Source organism: Nematolebias whitei, chromosome 9, assembly GCF_014905685.2.
Source record: "Nematolebias whitei isolate Nwh7 chromosome 9, NemWhi1, whole genome shotgun sequence".
In the NCBI taxonomy this organism is placed as follows: Eukaryota; Metazoa; Chordata; class Actinopteri; order Cyprinodontiformes; family Rivulidae; genus Nematolebias; species Nematolebias whitei.
In genome coordinates, this window is record NC_056506.1 from 30,936,184 (window position 1) to 30,955,330 (window position 19,147).

The window sequence follows — 19,147 nt, forward strand, 5'->3', positions numbered from 1 at the left end:
GGGGAAGGTGTTCAGGAGAAGTGAACGTCAAAGATGTGTGTGGGTTACATCTTTCCATGCTGAGTCATGCAGAGAGGCCAAGTGCTAACACCTTTCATTGCATGCAACCTCTTCCTCTGTTACCCAATGCAACTACTGCATGAAAGACATAATGTGGCGTGTTCATCAGCCACCTGAGTGACCACACATTTGTGCACAAGTGCATCTTTTGATGACAAGATTAACTGAAGCTTTTGAAAGATCAGCTGCTGTGTCATTTCTTAACTACAAAATAGGAGAAGCATCAAAAAGGTGACATCAGCTAGTCCACTTTATCCTGATCCAAGACCAATAAAAAGGAAAAACAAATAACAGCTCTTTTTATTGGAAATAAAAACAACCACTTCGCTGCTCAAATTAAAAGCTAAATGAAATGCTATGATTCTTGACACGTACAAACTAAAACCTGGGAGTCCATCATAATGCATTACAAATTTAAATCAGTGTTTCACTTACAGGCTGAAATAACTGGGATTTTTGGTAACCTTAAGTAAGCCACCCAGAATTATACAAGACGGTTCTTACCATACATCTCCATCCATTGGTGGGAAGAGAGTCCATAGCAGGTTGCAGACAGAAGGTATGGTAACCTTTGTCACACATGTCACACACCAGCATTTTAGTGTCTTCTCCTGGGTTCCTAAAAAAATATAAAGTTGTGAAGGATGTTAATGACTGGTACTAAACAAAACCAACTTAAAAGGAATTTATATTAATAAAATATGGAAATTATGGTCACCGTTTTTTTCTCTCCCAGTGATTAGACCTCTAATTCCCCATTGGACAATCAATTTGATGAAATCCTACCATTTATTTAATAGTTAAATTTTTTTTGGATCGAAGAGTACTGCATACAGCATATTATACAAACTATTATACAGCAATTTGTAGCTACGGCCTTGGCAAGAAAATACATTGTATAAAATTTGACCTTGATTTGTGACCTTCACCTTAGAGCTGAGGTGATGAACAGTGTGTGTGATACTTCATCTAGTGGTGATGCATATGCGTATGAAGTTTTGTTAAATAATCCTGATGGGATCAGAAGTTATGGGCAGGTCAAGAGAAAGTTTATGGACTTACATATGATGTACGGAGACTGTGCCATAATACGTCTGGCCTCTGACTGACATATTAACTAATTAAATAATTAAATGTGAACTTGTTACTAATCTAAACGGTGGATGTGGTTTTAAAAAGAAGAAGAAAAAAAACCTACCAGTGTACAGATAGTTAGGTTTGCCATGTTATTTTCACACCATATCAGAGCAGAGGGCTCTGAAAAAGGCTCATGTTCATAAAAAAAAAAAAAATTCTACCACAAAGCCTGCCTTTAATTTCCTGAATATTATTTTTTTATTGACAATCAGTTTGTTAAAATTGTAGCCTGAAAAAAGTACAAACAAGAGACTAACTACTCATGCTCTCTGAGATGGATTTGTAATGTAAAACAAGATTAAACTTATTATTAAAAATAAAAAAGACCACTTGTATAAAAGAACAAGATGAATATGACGCAAGACAACTACATTAAGAAAGATCCCATGAACAGTCAATAAAATAATGGGTCTAGTGAAAAATAAGCTAGTAATTTTAACGCTGGTCTTGATTACTGATGCAAACTTATATGATAAACTCTGCCTCCTCTTGAAAAAAAAATCATATGCAGTAGCAACAGGGTTTGCATGCAAATAAGAACACATTGGCAAACCAAGCTTGTTTGTCTCAGGTGAGCCAGAGTAGCTATGCTTTTTAAAGAAAGGTCAGAGGTTACAAGAACTGAGCTTCAGGGTACAACTTCCAGTTAGCTTTCCACAAAGCACAGAGGTAAACAAACCATCAGTGAGCACGATGCCTGGAAGTGATGCAGAAATTAAAAAGGATGAAAAGTGGGAGACCATGATATGTGAGGGGGAATTTTATTTTTTTTATGGTGCTTTGTTTAGGTGGGTGGTTAAAGTGACTCACTTGCATGTCTGGCAGACTTTGCACTCAGGGCACTGCCAACCTGCCCTTCTTAGAGGGGTCACAGCCATGTCCAGGCAAATCCCATGGTAATGCAACCCACAACTGGTGCAGAAGAGCTGGTCTAGTAAGTCCCCTGGGCTATCGCATAACACGCAGTTTACATCATCTACAACTACGGGCAGCAAAAGACCACAGGACAGGTAAGTCAGGAAATGCCATCTCTATCGAGTAAAAGATGTTACTGTTGTAAATTTGGCTCAACTTACATTTGTGAAGTGCCAATTCAATATGTTCTGGGCAGAGGAGTAAGAGAGTCCTAATATCCTGAAAGGTACCGGCTGCCCCTGCACAGGGGTAATGGTAGAGTTGAGCACATCCTTCAGCACAGCACTTAATGGATGCTCCAAGGCGCTTACAGTATGCACAGTGCTGTGAACAGGAAGAAAAAAATGCCACAAGTCAAAAATTGTCAACGTCTGCACCAAAATTTCATCAACACCAAAATAAAATCTCTTAATTCAATTCAAAAATACTTTATTAATTCCAAAGGGAAATTATAAATCAAGTTCACAGACGACTACTTTTTTAATGAAACCTCCTTACATGTTCATGTCTGTGTAAAAAATATAATTTAGGAATTTTGGAGCTTAAAAAAGGTATGTTTTGACCTAAATTTGAGTCCCTTGCTCATTGCACCAGCACAATCTCCTCTGAAGACTACATTTTTTTTTCAGGTTTATGAGTGTGGGCTATTAGCCATGGCAAAGATCAAGTGGCAGAAATGCTATTTGGCTGCATGACTGATGGGCTGCAAACACAATCATAGAACCATGAGCAGCACCACTGCTACCAAGAGATCTGCGCTGTTGAGTAGCATGACCTTTTCCATTTCACAGCCAAGAAATCCACGCTGCCTTGTCGACCTTTACCAGTCAGTCTGATCCATCAGCTTTTCTGTGCCTCGGTGAAGCGGTACCTCCCTGCTGCCTTAGCACATTAAGGTGGTGTTAACACCCATTAGTCTACAGACTTTTTTTTTTCTCGACTCACCTTTGTGCTCCCTGAGTCAATGGCTCTGTCCACATTAAGCAGAGATTGTCCCTCGCCCTCACAAACACCATCAGACCACAAGGCACAACTCTGATGTGCCCAACATTGCCCTGAAATTTCAAGTTATAAATAACAAATGTGTGATTAGCAAAAAATAAAAAAAAACTCCTCTGAAACAGATCCAGTGATAACAAGTAAGGCACTACAAATTGAGAATCCAAATTTAAAACAAATCAATGCTTGGATAAAAATAATAATAAACAATCTTACCTGACTCGAAGAGAGACTGGACTTTAAGATCTTGTGGAAGGCCGACATGAGAAAGCTCATCCCAAAATCGACTGGCAGGATCTGGTTCTTCATGGCAGGTTTCAGACCCACTGGTGAAAAGGAAAAAAAATTAAGAAACGACAGCCAGTGCAGGTAAGAAGTGAGGACCATAGATTTAAAGTGGGAGAAAAATGTTAAAGAGCAAATAAAGGCTGCGGGGGAGGGGTGGGAGGAAATGTGCCATCTTGTATGGCACATGTACAAGAGGCTAGCTGTTCCGTCTCATGAAAGCTGTTGAAATGGATGAGCTTCTCTAAGTGATGCCACACAGAAAATGAGGAGTGGGAACATTAGCATATAAAAAGACCCGCGTTTCAATAAACACACTAAAATCAAGACACAAATAAAAAAAACGCACGATAGCACACTCATGACATACAGCTGATTATTTACAGAATATGATTAATCTAATTATGTAACAATATTCATAATCTTTCTCACAATTATGTTTGTGCATCATTTCAATTACAACAAAAACCCATAAACTACCTACTCTATGGGCTGCTGCCAAATCAGTATGATTTGGACTACACACGACAAAAAAAAAAAAAACAGTAAGATGCAGCACATGAAAACAGAATGTTCTTCTACGCCACTAATAAGCTACGTTCATAAGAAAAGCCTTATTACTGTGAGCTTATTAATAACGTTTAGGGTTTAAAGATTGTTTTGATTTCTTGAAGAACAAACCTTTCATGACACCAGTGTTCTCAATAAAACCTCCTGTACTTACTTCTTTTCCTTCTGTCCTGAGGTGCCTTCTCCAGGCTGAGCGGTTTTGTCACCATCGCCTGCCAAGCCTCCTTCACCATTATGGCTGAAGAGTGTTTCATGCTGAGGCGTAACGCTGAATATTTGCAGATCCCCCTGACCCAGAAGGCTACGACCACCGCAGTAACAGAAGGCACAGAGACGCTCACTGAAAGCAAGAGAATGGATAGTAAGGGATGTTTAATTATACATCTCTATTGTGACTAAAAACAGTGAAATGCATGTCATAATGAATTAAGGCCTCCTGCTTCTGGGGATGGGCCTGTGAGTGGCATCTAAGAGAGGCTGGCACACAGAAAACCTAAAACTTTTTGTAAATTATTGATATATGTTGTGTGAAAGTGGAAGAAAATGGATTTAATAATTGTATATGTTCTATTATGATATTTAACTAAACTTTTTCAGCAATTTTCTTCAAAATAATAAACATGAGGAAACAGGGTAAACGGAGTAAAAGATGTGCCTTTTAAAAATCCAGGAATATACTGATCTGGCCCCTACTGATGACATCAACAACTCAACCAGAAGATTGATGACTGACTTTTTACAATGTGGCACCTCGGAGGAGCATGCTGCATCTACCAGCTAATGACTTTCATGTATGTTCAGACGTTGAGAGTCTGTAACATGCATATCCTACAAGTACAAAAAGTGGTAGAAAACATTTTTTACATTTAAGAATTTGGTATAATACACAGTTTTACACATTTTTTTCTCATAACTGGCATATATTCTTTTGAACTTGGAGCAGCGAAAGTGAAACAGGAAGTGACATAAAAGGGGAACTCATTAAAATAGGGAACTCCCTGGTTTTGACTGTTCTTTGTCTCTGATAGTGACTCAAAATAATCTAAAGAAACATCAGATACTTAACTACTCTCTGTGTTGTTAGCCATTGTAGCAATGCTCTGTTTTTACAGGCATTAATCGCTTCCTTTTCCTCTGAATGAGAATATCTCTACAACTGTTCATCTCAGTCAGCAGCATAATTTTTTGGGGTTTTGCAATGCATTGTATGTTTTGTATGTATGTTTTATTTATTCATTTCATTTCATTCAAACAACAAATATAATACAATTTAAAGAAAAGAAAAGAAAAAAGATATACAATCACAGAAATAAAATGAAAGGCAGCAGAAGAAGAAGGAGTTCTTATAATATCTGCCCCTTGTCCCCAAAATATATTCCAAACAAAATTACTATACAAAAGCAAGATTGTTAATACTATCTTTCCAAAAATGAATTCATATTTATTACAAAAATTGGATGTCACAGGCACTTTAACGTAAAAACTACCATTACACGATGCATTACTGAATATTGCACACCGCACTGTTCATAAAAAAAAAAAAAAGAAACGTGTCAGGGAAAGTTTAGTGTTTCTGACCTGCTTTTGATTTCTCTACTTGACGGAACAGATGCTGAACTCTCTGCTGGAGGGCTCTGAGCCAGAGGGGACGAGGACTTGTCCTCCTCTGGCACCTCACTGGTCACCACTTCCACAGTCTCCACCTGATGGATGTGCATTTCTGCAACAACAAAAAACAAAAGACTAGTCAGTTAAGAAGCAAATGAACATGACCCCCCCCCCCCCCCCACACACACACCCCAAGGAATAGGGGGGCACAGCAGTTTATTTAGGTTGGTGAACCAATATTAGATATTCTCTTTTTTATGGCTGGACAATCAATACATGACTCCTGACAGCCATGAGCCATCATTTGGCTGCAGGCTGAACAGATCCTTAAGATCCACAACACACGTGGGAATCAATTTGTTGAATTAAACCCACCGGGAACATCAATTCCTGCACAGCATGACAAGAACTGAGTAATGAAAAATAATCTGTCACAATGTGAAAAGTAGTAAGTCTTATTACTGGTGAAAACAGTCAATTTTGACACGATGGTGCCCGCTTTTAAATTAAATCATAAAAAGTTTCAATTTACAATGCTAATCGTATGAACCATTCCCCAGTAGTGTGAGAATTTAACACATGCTGAATTTTATTAAGGTTTTCTTGAGGTGTAATAAGCTCAGTTTTTTTACATTTCTGCCTCAACCTGTGAAATAACACAGGAATAATACAAGCTCATTCCCTTCACAGAAACATATTGCACCTGTGGCAGACACCTTCCACTCAAATTATAAGACAACGGCAAAGGAAATCACATCTCATTGTTTGTAAGAGGAATATCTTGCACTAAAGACAAACATGCATAAAATGTTTCTTCTTGTAAAATAGATAGAAAATGTAAGCAACACAACAAAGATGTCAAACAATGAGAGTTTTGAAAGATACAATAAAATGTGTATGACCTCAGCTGTCCAGATGTCACTTAAAACAGTACAAGTTAAAAAATGTATTTCCCATCTAAAGCCTAAAGCCAGATGGAGTGACAAAGAGAACCAAAGGCCATCATTGATTCATCCACATAAAAAATTGAAAAAAGTAAAATACAATAAGAGAAAAGCAAACTACTAGCACTTATGAACCCCAATTTCTAAGGCCCAGCAACAGGGATGCACTGACATGTACGAGAATGGGAGTCGTGGTCACATGATCTGATGTACACACATAAAAAGGCACATAAATGGGTCTGGTGAGACTGATGGGATTTTAAAAAGCTTTTAGAGGGCATTAGCCTTGAGCTCTTTCCCACTGCACCTCAATGCCAATCTCAGGGTAAAAGGAGAGATGGAAGTAGTGAGGAGGAGAAGAAGAATAAAAAAACAAAAACAAATACAGCCTCACACTTCAATTTAAACCCTTTCAATTATAGTCCTAAAGATGAAGCATGGGGTGCTAAGAAAAAGCTCTCATTCACCAATCTCCAGTGGAGAGGACTCCGCCACAGGTATTGAAACACTTATTGCATGAGGCTACCTGGATGCACAAGCTCACATCTGTATCATTCTCCATAAAACCACAGTGTATCAAGGAGTCTGCAAAGGCTTACCTGTGTCCTGTGGGTCCATGGACTCTGCTATCTCAGTACCATCCATACTGTCCTCCTCATCAGCAGCAACCCTCCCTCTGGTGCGACCCCTAGAGTAAGGAAACAGGCAAAGTGAAAAAAGATCACATAGGAATTTTTAGACTGGACAGATTTTGACAGAAACATGAGCAGATTTTTGGAGATGAGAGTCATGGTGTAGCCATAAATTAGTTAAATAAAATTGCAGCTGCCATCGTTTATTATTAGAGGCACTTGAGCCCTGGGCAAGTCAGAAGTCTGGTAGTGATACGGGGTGTGAAACAGTCGGGTATTAGAGTCATCAGTATCAGAAAAATAAATAAATTATACAAATAGGGACTAGAAAGTTAGGAACTGACTCAAAGGACTGACAGTGAAACTCTCAAAAGTATCAGAAAGCAGGTTAAAACACCAAACTTCACAGCTAATGCAAACCACTACACACTTTTCAAAGTAAGATTGGACATGACACACAATGGCTGATTGTTGGATGAGCCTCACGATCAGTACAGATGTTTTATTTAAAATACATTATTTAAAATGATTGAGCACCTGTGTGCAGTCCACCACTGTGGGAGAAGTTTCTTCCTGCATCTGATCAGCTGATCTCTGCTCTGCATGGAGATCAGCTGATCTTCGTGCAAAGCAGAAAAGTGGGCGTGGCTGAGAGTGCAGCCAGAGGCAGCGAGTTGAAATCATGACATGCTGTGCTCTTTTAGAGCGTTTAGAGCTTAGAAACATTGTTTAGAATATTGCAAGAGTGTGGGAAGGGTTTAAAACGCCTTATATATATATCTATATATACATACACACTAAAAAAAAAACTACTACTTACTACTTGTACTACTATTCCTACTTCGCGGTTTTTCACGCATCGCAGGGCTTCAGGGTACGGATCCACTGCGATAAACGAGGGACTACTGTAAAACAACCTTGACTACATTTTGAACCATTTTTCAGGTTTTCCACTTGTGGAAAAGCCTACTGACAAATTCTTCTATTTGTACAGTATAGAATGATCTTTCATTATCAAGATTCTCCAATGGGAACTGAATTAACCTACTTTTGGAAGCAGCATGTTGACAGGATAATTATCATGGATGCAAATTAAATAGCAACATCAACTGTTAGCATGCTAAATAGGGGGAGCAAAAACAGCCCAAATGAGAGCACCATGTCTCAGGGGTACTCAGGAGGATACACAAGGTTGGAAGTGAGGGAGGAGATTGGGGGCGGTGGGGTAATTTTCAGTGCCACTAGAGAGAAAAATCACAAATGGCTGTGTGCCAAATCAACTCCTCCCTCTAAATGACTTCCATGGGAAGCAAGCCTAATACAAGAATGACGGAAGAATCCTTTAGCAAATTTTGGCTGAAAACATAATTACCTAAAAGTCTTGAGTCATACACTGTACTGTACATGAAAATGCTTACGTTGAGACGAACAACCAGAACTAAAATGGACTTTCAAAATGAGGGCTTTACAGTTGCTTTGTTGTAATTTTGGATCATGATGGGTTTATGCAAGCCCAAATTTGAAACAACACAATTGCACAAAATAATTAAAACAACTACTCCAATACCTATTCTAAGGTATTTATGCCTTTTTTTTAATTGATCTGTCTTGCTGTTACTGAGTACAATTGATTTTTGATCTCCGTTTTACATCGACCACGCCAAAGTGTAGCCACCATATAGGGTTGTTGCAGGACTGTGCCAGCAAGACTGCTGTGTGAAAATATTTTCTAATGGAAAAAAGAGCAGCCAGAAATCTGATCATATCACAGTCACAGTGACAGAAATTGCTTTAATAAGACTAAACTGACTAAGACACCTAAAGTTGAACTATTTGGTAAAAAAAAAACAACAAAAAAAACACAACTGCTGGCTTGCTCCACAAGGCCTGCCATTTTGATCCAAGGGCAGCAGGAGGGTTAATTCATGAGTGTGGGCTGAGGCTCAGTCAAAACACAGTGTTGAATTTGGTTTTCAATTTGAAGTAGAAGGGTGATATTTTTTCCTGCTTAACTAACAAACGAGAAGCCATTAATCAAAAGCCAATTTCAGCATTGTCACCAATATGGTGGCTCTGCACAGGCACTCCTCCTCTATCGCAGCATCACAGCACAATACCTCACACAGCGGCAGCGATTTTAACCAGGTTCTTGTGATTCAGGTGTGTGGCTTGCTTTCGTGTGCTTGGAGCTGAATGTGGGCCGATATGTGGGTTAAAACAAACCACCAAACAAACACTGGGACAATCTGAACAACTCTGAATGTCTGTTAATCTTTGATTCAGCAGCATTGTCCAAAGTATTTACTTGCAAATCATGGTAAGTGAAAACCAATAAACGCCAGCAGACTGTCTGACACAGATACACATCTGAACAAAAACACTTACATACGATATGAATTTAGCTGCTTTTGTCTTTAACTATCCATGTTTGAGTTTAGTTTTTTTACATACAAATTAACACGTTTAGCTTAAGAATTTTATTTTATTTGCTAATGTAACATTCAAAGCACAAAGCTTTTTCCCCATGTTCTTCTACTTCAACTGTATTTTACAAAAATCTGTATATGGTCACACTGTGATTTGCACAGACCTTGACTAGTGTTGCTTAACCATATATCCCATTTAATGTAATAACTATACAATAATCGAGCATGAAGGTAACTTATCATATAATCCAAAGAGAAAGGTTAAAGCTGTATGAGCACACCAAAAACAACCTTAAACTGAAAAAGAAAAAAGTTACAAGCAGGTTTTGTTACTTTCTTCTTTTCTTTCAAGCAGATTAAAGATATAGATTAGGGTTAACTATGTGGCTGATACGAAATTAAAGTGTTTAAAGAAGAAAGAAGTCAATACATTAATTACCAAACTGCTGGAATTAAACTTTAACCAAATAGGACTGCTGTTTCTTTGGGGGCAAACAGATGTTATCTTCCAGCTGATTGCATTAATAATGCTGTATCATACTTTACAACCTTGTCTTGATTATATTTGAAAGAAGGAATTTCAATTTAAGTGAGGGAAGCGTGAAAACAAGTATTCGGTAAAAGAAAAATATATTTAAAACTGATAAATAAATAAAAGTTGGCAAATTTTCCACAGGGTAAACGACATATCCAAGTGTGAATTTCAGTTATGCGATGAGGAAATGGCCCAGTTTGTTATTTTTCACAGTTAAGTTAACAACTACTCCAAAGAGGGCCCATTTAATGGTACATTTAAGCCATCTAAAAAAAAAAAAAAAACTTAAGTTTTCCAAGTAAATGAGATGGTGGAGTTTTACACCACTTCACTTTGCATCAGATAGTAACTCTGATTATGTGTGATGCTTCCAAATATTTTTGGACTTAAGACACTCTACATTTTAGCCAATTTAAGCTGTATGAGAAATCTTCATATAATAAACACTACATAGGGCATGTGCACAACAATGTAAGCTTCTTACATAACCTCCTACAACACATCCATCTGTAATTACATACAATCATGCTTAAAGCATCAAATTTCAGTATTCAACCGGGCATTTTCTTCTACTAACAAACACCCAGGAATAGTGTTCAACCCTAGACTGTGCACAACTTACCCCCTCCTCACAGTCCCACTACAGGGGGAAGGAGAGAGAGAAAAAGAGAAGGTGAAAATAATGCTGTGGGAAGTAGTCCCAGCTAGCAGAGAGCTGCCTACAAAACCTGGAAAGAATCACGCTGATCTGAAACGGACTACCTAGCAGATGAAGCTCGAGCAAATCAAATATTTTGCAACATCTAGGTCTTTGACAACATCTGACACATCCTCCTTTTTCTTATGCTCTACTGCAAGATCAATGCTGGTACACACGGAGAATTTGCGATGGGCCTTAATAAAGATTGCTTCCATAAGTATAATTCACAGATGTGAAGTTGTCCAAAACGAAGCTAAAAAAAACCTTGTTTCACAACACATCTGTTAAAGTTAAAAGAGTTTAATTGCCTCTGCAGTTGGATTTAAGACAAAGCATCAATCCCTTTAGAGGCCTAACGCTTTAATAAATTAGAACAGTAAAGGAAAACGATTACGCAAAAAGCCCACCAAGCTCTGGAGAACAACTTAGTGGATGGTGCTTTTTTAACTAAATATGAATGCCCTATTCAGCTCTAGAGACGTTTTATATTTACTTCAACCAACTCTGTTATGGAGAAATTAATTGTGGTGTCTATACTGAGCTGAATGATCTTCAGTGTTTCTCTTGCCAGGACAAAACAGCAGCCATGACCATTAAAACACAAAAAAACGAACAGAGAACATATCTGTTAATTGGCTATCCATGTTTAGTTGATCAAAATATAGCAAATTAACCAAAGTAACCCATTGCTTTAGGCATTTATGCAATGGATTACAAGATTCATTTAGAACAACACATTAAGATTGATTAGGAGAGAAAAACAAGGGAGAGAGATATGAGTCTGGCTGGAATTGTTTTTATTGAGCAGCTATACAAATGTAGAGTTATGACTGAGTGGAAGGACAACTTGATTGCCTCAAGAGAAACTGGAATGACTGGAAATCAAGGAGCAAGGAAAAAAAAATACAGCAGTTCAAACCACAAGTGAAACCAATTTATTTAATAATCATCCCCAGCATGTGAAGAACAGAATCCTAATTAACTTTTCAAATACTTTGTAGTTGGTCTGCCATTTAAATTTACAATACAAACATGCACAGACTAGGAGAAAAAATAAAGCCAAGTAAAACCATCGCTTTAGGGATGCATTGATACCAGTATTGGGTATCAAGTCCAATACTGTGCGTGCGCTTATACTAGGAATGTGTGATATGGCATAAAATTTATATCACGATATGTATTGTGAAGGGTGGCGATAACGATTTATATCACAATAAGTTTTTGGTATAAAACTTGCAATAGGAATGGAAAAAAAGCATAGGGTGTCCTTTTGCCATAATTTATTATGAGTTAAAAAAAAATCCACTACTAGGTTCAGATAGTTTTTAAATAATAAACAAATCAAGTATTAGGGTTCTTTCCTGTAGTGCAAAACAGTGCAAAATAATTATGTAGTTTTAGCCATATGTTTTAAACAAAAAAATATGTTGTTAACTCTTAACAGTTTCCAGTCTTCTCACTTGACAAATGAACAGCAACAGAGCAGCATTTCACACTGAAAACACTTCACCCTCCAAACCTCTAGTGGGCGCCTCCTTCCACTTTAAGGAGAGCTGACACAAAATGAGTCTGTGGCTTTGACCAGAGGGTCTCACAGTAAAATCACACAACACAGCATTCTTTTCAGATCAGAGAGCAGGTTTCTCTAAAGCTGACCAACGCTTACTTTAACTTTAGACAGAAAAACAAACAAAAAACTTTCGACAGAACACAGGGTTTTGCGCATGCGTCCGAATACGGCAAGCTGGCCGTAGTTAGCTTGTAGCTTCGCTACTTAGCTCTCGAAGAAAAGACTTGAACACCACTTACGCACAGTTTTCAACTTAAAAAAAGTAACAATTAAACTGACAACTCTGATTTTACATCAGACACAGCATTACTGCGGTTAGCCGGTAGAAGACAGATCTCTATTGTAGGCTAAATTTCTATCGTTTCTACCGTGTACCGTATATATCGTGCATTCCTAGCTTATAAAAAAAGTATTTCGATATCACAATACCAGATACAGTCTCTCACTGAACAGAAGAGGCACTGGGAATATACAGATCTAAGAATGAGCTTCCTGATAATCTCAGTGCACTTTAGTGGACTCTGAGGGGGGTTTCCTCAAAGTACGGTAATATATAAAAATAAGTAAATAAATAAGTATTAAGAAGTATTTAAACTTGTGTTTTTGGACTCTACACTATGTCAGTTTATTCAAGTGGATGACTTTGTGCCACATTTTAAAAGCATTTGTTTTAAGACATTGATGTTTTAAGTTTTTCAGACTCCTTAAATGACTGTGCCATCCTGCAAAAGGAGGTAAGAAATGTCCACTGTCTTATTCCCCATATCTTAGTCCCTTCACTGAAAAAGCTGGGACCTGACCACCAAATTTGAAAAAAGTTTTAGGCAATTTTTATATTGTAATTTGTTTATTAGCTGCACTACTAATAGTGAAAATGACGAAACTAGTTGTAAACATGCAAAACAATTTCTTTAAGTAATGAAAAAAAACGTACTTCTTTCTGTTTTTAGATGTCGATAAGGGTGGTGCCTGGGGCAGAATGGCAGCAGCATCTTTGCGTGGCCTGCCACGGGGTCGCTTGTCTGCAAGGGCAGGACTTTCTGTGGATGTAGCCCCTGCACAGCTGGATGGCGGCGAGGGTCCCTGGTCAGAGGGCTCCACAGTCTTATCCTCTGATGACATTCTGAGAACCAAAAAGACAAGATGATACAAGCTTTATAAGGCAAATATAAAGCTTTATAAAGTACAAATGGAGAACAGGTGATTTTTATCCCATTTAATTTTATTTTAAATAGGTTCTCAAATGACAGGTAGAGAAAAAAAGTGTCACAAATGGAAAAACTGGTTGGGCAAAACAGAGACATCAGATTGTTGCTGGAGACATCAGTGTGTGTGAATTACATGACACCTTGACTCTAGGCAAAACTGAAACAGAAAAAAACGTTGGGGGACATGAAATTTAGCACACACAGAAATGGTTACCCAATATCTTAAACAAGCGGTTTTCGTTTGCTTCATAATTGCACACATGCAGCAGTAATGCAGTAACACTTCTCTCCTCTGTCATTTTGGGGCTATTTAGACCAAATACTAAAATGTGCAAAGGTGATACGATCATAAGAGGCCAGAAATCAGTGCAGGTGTGTGAAAATACTCAGGACAGTCACAAGAACGTAAATAACAGCAAAGAACTTCTAATTAAATACATTTACCGGTAATCAACTTTTCAACAAATGTGAGCACATTTATAAATCAAGTGTTGGGTGGATGCTGCTTTAAAGCATTTTGGTGTACCCCAACAAAAAATCCTAGAAATGCATGATATTATCTGCATGGTATCGAGTAGACTGTGTTTTGGTTTGTTAAGAGATCAAAATCAGCTAAATATGAAATCAGGACAGATATTTAAAACTAATCAATCAGTGCTTCTACAGTTGAAAGATAATTTAAAGTGGTTTTTTTTTTTTTATTCTTTATTGACAAAAATGATTCAGAAGAGGGAAACACTAAAGACAGCTGTCAATGTTCCCAGTCGTGAACATCACAGCAGATCCAACTGATGGTCACACCGTGCTATGCTCAGAATAAAACACAAATATCTCTGGATTGGTACAATTAAAAAGACTGAATATGAATGACTCATATCGTCCTTTGAACAAATTAGACCAGAGTGATTGTTTAGCCATAGTGCACAATGGCATGATTGGCAATAAACAAATGCAGCCCGTCAGCTCCTCACAACGGTCGAGCACAGACTAGTGACAAGTGATGATTTGGGCATGTTTTGCAGCCACAACACCTGAGACCTTTGCAGTCACCAAGTCTAACATGTACTCCACTGTGTATCAAAGTACTGAGCCAGATGAAAGGCCATCCGTCCCTGTCCGACAGCTATAGTTTTGATGAAAATGGGTCTCACACATCAGACCTGTGATCCAAAACACACACCAGCAAATCACCAACCAAATATCAGTAGCTGAAAAAAAGAAATGGGTGTTTCAATAATCAAGTCAAAGTCCAAACGTCAACCTGATTGAAATACTGCAGTGAGACCATAGGAGAGTTGTGAATTTAAAAAACTCAGCAAGATGATAAAACAAACCGATAAGGCCACACCAACTACAATACTTCAAGGTATAACTGTAAAAGGTAGCTATAACCTGAGGCGTTGAGTATGTCTGTTTTTTTAATAACACTACTTCTGCATTTTGGTTTAGTTTCTCTTACCACCAAATTTGAAAAACGTTTGAGGCAACTCTTATATTGTCATTTGTAAAGTGAAATGTAAAGTGAAATGAAATGTAAAGCGCTATAGGTCATGAGTTGAGGTTCAGCTGGTTTGTAAGTACTGGTATCTAAATTTAAAACCTGTCAAACCTAGCAACTCAAAGGTCGTAAATAATTTTCAACATGGCCATATTTATGTGTATGTGCATATTGTAATATACATCACATCTACAAAATCACCTAATGTGATGCCCAGAGTTACAGTGGGGAGAACAAGTATTTGATACACTGTTGATTTTTCAGGTTTTCCCACTTGCAAAGCTTGTAGATGACTGTAATTTTTATCATAGGTTCTCTTCAACTGTGAGTGATGGAATCTAAAACAAAAATCCAGAAAAATACAATGTATGATTTTTAAATAATTAATTTCCATTTTATTGTGTGAAATAAGTATTTGATACACCAGAAAAATGAAACTTAATATTTGGTACAGAAACCTTTGTTTGCAATTACAGAGATCAGACGTTTCCTGTAGTTCTTGACCAGGTTTGCACACACTGCAGCAGGGATTTTGGCCCACTCCTCCATACAGATCTCCTCCAGAGCCTTCAGGTTTCGGGGCTGTCGCTGGGCCACACGAACTTTAAGTTCTCTCCAAAGATTTTCTATGGGATTCAGGTCTGGAGACTGGCTAGGCCACTCCAGGACCTTAAGATGTTTCCTACGGAGCCACTCTTTAGTTGCCCTGGCTGTGTGTTTTGGGTCGTTATCATGCTGGAAGACCCAGCCACAACCCATCTTCAGTGCTCTTACTGAGGGAAGGAGGTTGTTGGCCAAAATCTCACGATACATGGCCCCATCCATCCTTCCCACAATATGGTGCAGTCGTCCTGTCCCCTTTGCAGAAAAGCATCCCCAAAGAATGATGGTTCCTCCGCCATGCTTCACGGTTGGGATGGTGTTCTTGGGGTTGTACTCATCATTCTTCTTCCTCCAAACATGACGAGTGGAGTTTAAACCAAAAAGTTCTATTTTTGTCTCATCAGACCACATGACCTTCTCCCATTCCTCCTCTGGATCATTCAGATGGTCATTTGCAAACTTCAGACGGGCTTTGACATGAGTTGGCTTGAGGAAGGGCACCTTGCGTGCACAGCAGGATTTTAATCCTTGACGGCGTAGAGTGTAACTGATTGTTTTCTTTGAGACTGTGGTCCCAGCTCTATTCAGGTCATTGACCAGGTCCTGCCGTGTAGTTCTGGGCTCATTCCTCACCTTCCTCAAGATCAATGATGCTCCACGAGGTGAGATCTTGCATGGCGCCCCAGACCGAGGGAGATTTTCCGTTATTTTGTATTTCTTCCATTTTCTAATAATTGCACCAACTGTTGTTGCATTCTCACCAAGCTGCTTGCCTATTGTCCTGTAGCCCATCCCAGCCTTGTGCAGGTCAACAATTGTATCCCTGATGTCCTTACACAGCTCTCTGGTCTTGGGCATTGTGGAGATGCTGGAGTCTGATTGACTGAGTGTGTGGACAGGTGTCTTTTATACAGGTCACGAGTCCAAACAGGTGCAGTTAATACAGGTAATGGGTGGAGAACAGGAGGGCTTCTTAAAGAAGAACTAACATGTCTGTGAGAGCCAAAATTCTTACTGGTTGATAGATGATCAAATACTTATTTCACACAATAAAATGGAAATTAATTATTTAAAAATCATACATTGTATTTTTCTGGATTTTTGTTTTAGATTCCATCACTCACAGTTGATGTAATGTAATTTCAGAAGAAAAAAAAAAAAGGACAACTACAGAAACCTTAAAAGTCGTCAATGGCTACGTTCACACTGCAGGACTCAGTGGTGATTTTAGCCTCTTTTTGGGGGTGCTCAAGCACCCCTAAATTTTAAATCAACACCACTGAAAAATAAAGAAACCATCATAATCTAACAATATTTTACTACAGAGGCTTGAATATGATATTGGGATTACAGGAACTGCTCTAAAATGGTTTAAATCATATCTATCTGATAGATTCCAGTTTGTAAATGTAAATAAATCTTACTCATACACCAAAGTTAGTCATGGAGTTCCTCAGGGCTCAGTGCTTGGGCCAATACTCTTTACTTTATATATGCTTCCATTAGGTAAAGTTATTAAACAGCATGAGATACATTTCCATTGTTATGCTGATGACACACAATTATATTTGTCCATTAAACCCAATGAATCCAATCAGCTACTTAGAGTACAAGCATGTCTTAAAGACATAAAAACCTGGATGACCCTTAATTTTCTCCTGTTGAACACAGACAAGACTGAGGTTTTAGTTTTTGGACGTGAGCATCTTAGGAATGAATTTTTCAGTCTTTCTCCCTCCTTAGACGGCATTAATCTGTCCTCCAGCTCTAATGTTAAAAATCATGGTGTTTTTTTTTGATCAGGACATGTCTTTTATCCCCCACGTTACTAGAACTGCCTTCTTCCACCTGCGTAATATTGCTAAAATTAGAAACATCTTATCCAAAAATGATGCAGAAAAACTGGTCCATGCATTTGTCACGTCTAGACTGGACTATTGCAATGGTTTATTATCTGGGTGTCCAAATACATCTTTAAAACGTCTTCAGTTGATCCAAAATGCTGCTGCCAGAGTCTTAATCGGAGTTAGTAGGAGAGATCATACCTCTCCAGTTTTAGCTTCTCTCCATTGGCTCCCTGTCAAGTCCAGAATAGAATTCAAAATCTTACTTCTAACTTACAAAGCTCTTAACAACCTAGCTCCATCTTATATTACAGATCTTATTGTTCCATATTTTCCTAACAGAGCACCTCGCTCTCAGACTGCCGGTTTACTTGTGGTTCCTAGAATTTACAAAAACAGAATGGGAGGCAGATCTTTCAGTTATCAGGCTCCTCTCTTGAGGAACCAACTTCCAATCTCTGTCCGTGAGGCTGACACATTATCCAGTCTTTCCTTTTTACTAAATCCTATAGTTATTGTCGGCTTGGGTTTCCTGAGCTGTCCCATAGTTATGCTGCTATAGGCTTAGACTGCTGGAGGACAAACTGACCACAATTTTCACTTTACTCTGTCTTTACTTACTCTGCTCAACCTGTTTTGTATTTGTAATTATTTTTTCTATCCTTAACGTGTTTTTTTTTTGTCTTTCAGATACACCTGGACCTACCATTCTATGTTCGTCTGTCACTCCTTCCTGTCCTCTCAACCAGCCGGTCAAAGCAGATGGCCGCTTGTCCTGAGCCTGGTTCTGCTGGAGGTTTCTTCCTTACAGAAGCTCCACCCCCTTTTTCTCCAACAATATTGTCGGGGTTTTGCATTTCGAACGCTTTGCAGTCAGAGAGATTTAGTGAAAAGTCAAGAGAAAAAAATTATTGAACATTGTCTGTGGGGAATATGTTATTCACACACGTGTTACCCTGAGTATTTTAGAGGCTGTAGTACAGTGTAATCCATTTACAAAATCTAAATGGAGTCTGGAAAAATGTAAAAGATAGATAAAGCCCTGCAGATGACCTCATGAGCAGCTGAATACAACAGTTATAAACAGGAAGTTCCACATGTTCATCTGCATGAAGGTAAGTGCAAGTAAATCCTCAATTTTTTGTCATAATTACGTTGTATGCTTAATGGTTAGATTAAAGGTTAATGCTTAAAGCTAGTTGTGCTAGCAATATTATGACATAATACAGAATACATGTATTGTATTCCCATCGTTAGTATTAATAATCTGTCACCAACGATGGTATCATATGTCAGTGTAGATTCTCAATCATCCAGGACATAAGAAATTAAAAGAGCAAATATGAAGCAACATAACTTTTGTCTGTAACTGAAGATATGCAGAGTCCCAAGATTTAAACAGCATGAGGTTGGTATGAATAGTGTTTCCCCTAGATAACTTGCCATTGTGAGGCGCTCACCTCATCTGTGATTTTTGTTGGGACGGGGAGACGGACACATCTGAGCTGCGCATTGTTTGTACCGTCGGTGCCGACCGGGGCGGGGGGTGGGGTTCGGATGACGGTAGAGTTGCACTCGGGTCCAAATAATCCAAACCGACCCGGCCCCAGCCC

General features: G+C 38.5%; 1 protein-coding gene across 1 annotated transcript in view; it reads right to left on the minus strand.

Moving 5' to 3' along the window:
- kmt2cb (lysine (K)-specific methyltransferase 2Cb) overlaps window positions 1–19,147 on the minus strand; it is a 77,108-nt gene that overhangs the window by 46,239 nt on the left and 11,722 nt on the right. Inside the window, exons 2-10 of the mRNA XM_037682212.1 lie at window positions 13,316–13,504; window positions 7,118–7,206; window positions 5,545–5,686; window positions 4,121–4,306; window positions 3,328–3,437; window positions 3,058–3,167; window positions 2,274–2,436; window positions 2,008–2,179; window positions 565–679 (exon numbers count right to left, since the gene is read on the minus strand). Of these exons, the coding sequence (XP_037538140.1) occupies window positions 565–679; window positions 2,008–2,179; window positions 2,274–2,436; window positions 3,058–3,167; window positions 3,328–3,437; window positions 4,121–4,306; window positions 5,545–5,686; window positions 7,118–7,206; window positions 13,316–13,503 (1,275 nt within the window). The 5' untranslated portion in view covers window position 13,504. The remainder of the gene's footprint in view (window positions 1–564; window positions 680–2,007; window positions 2,180–2,273; window positions 2,437–3,057; window positions 3,168–3,327; window positions 3,438–4,120; window positions 4,307–5,544; window positions 5,687–7,117; window positions 7,207–13,315; window positions 13,505–19,147) is intronic.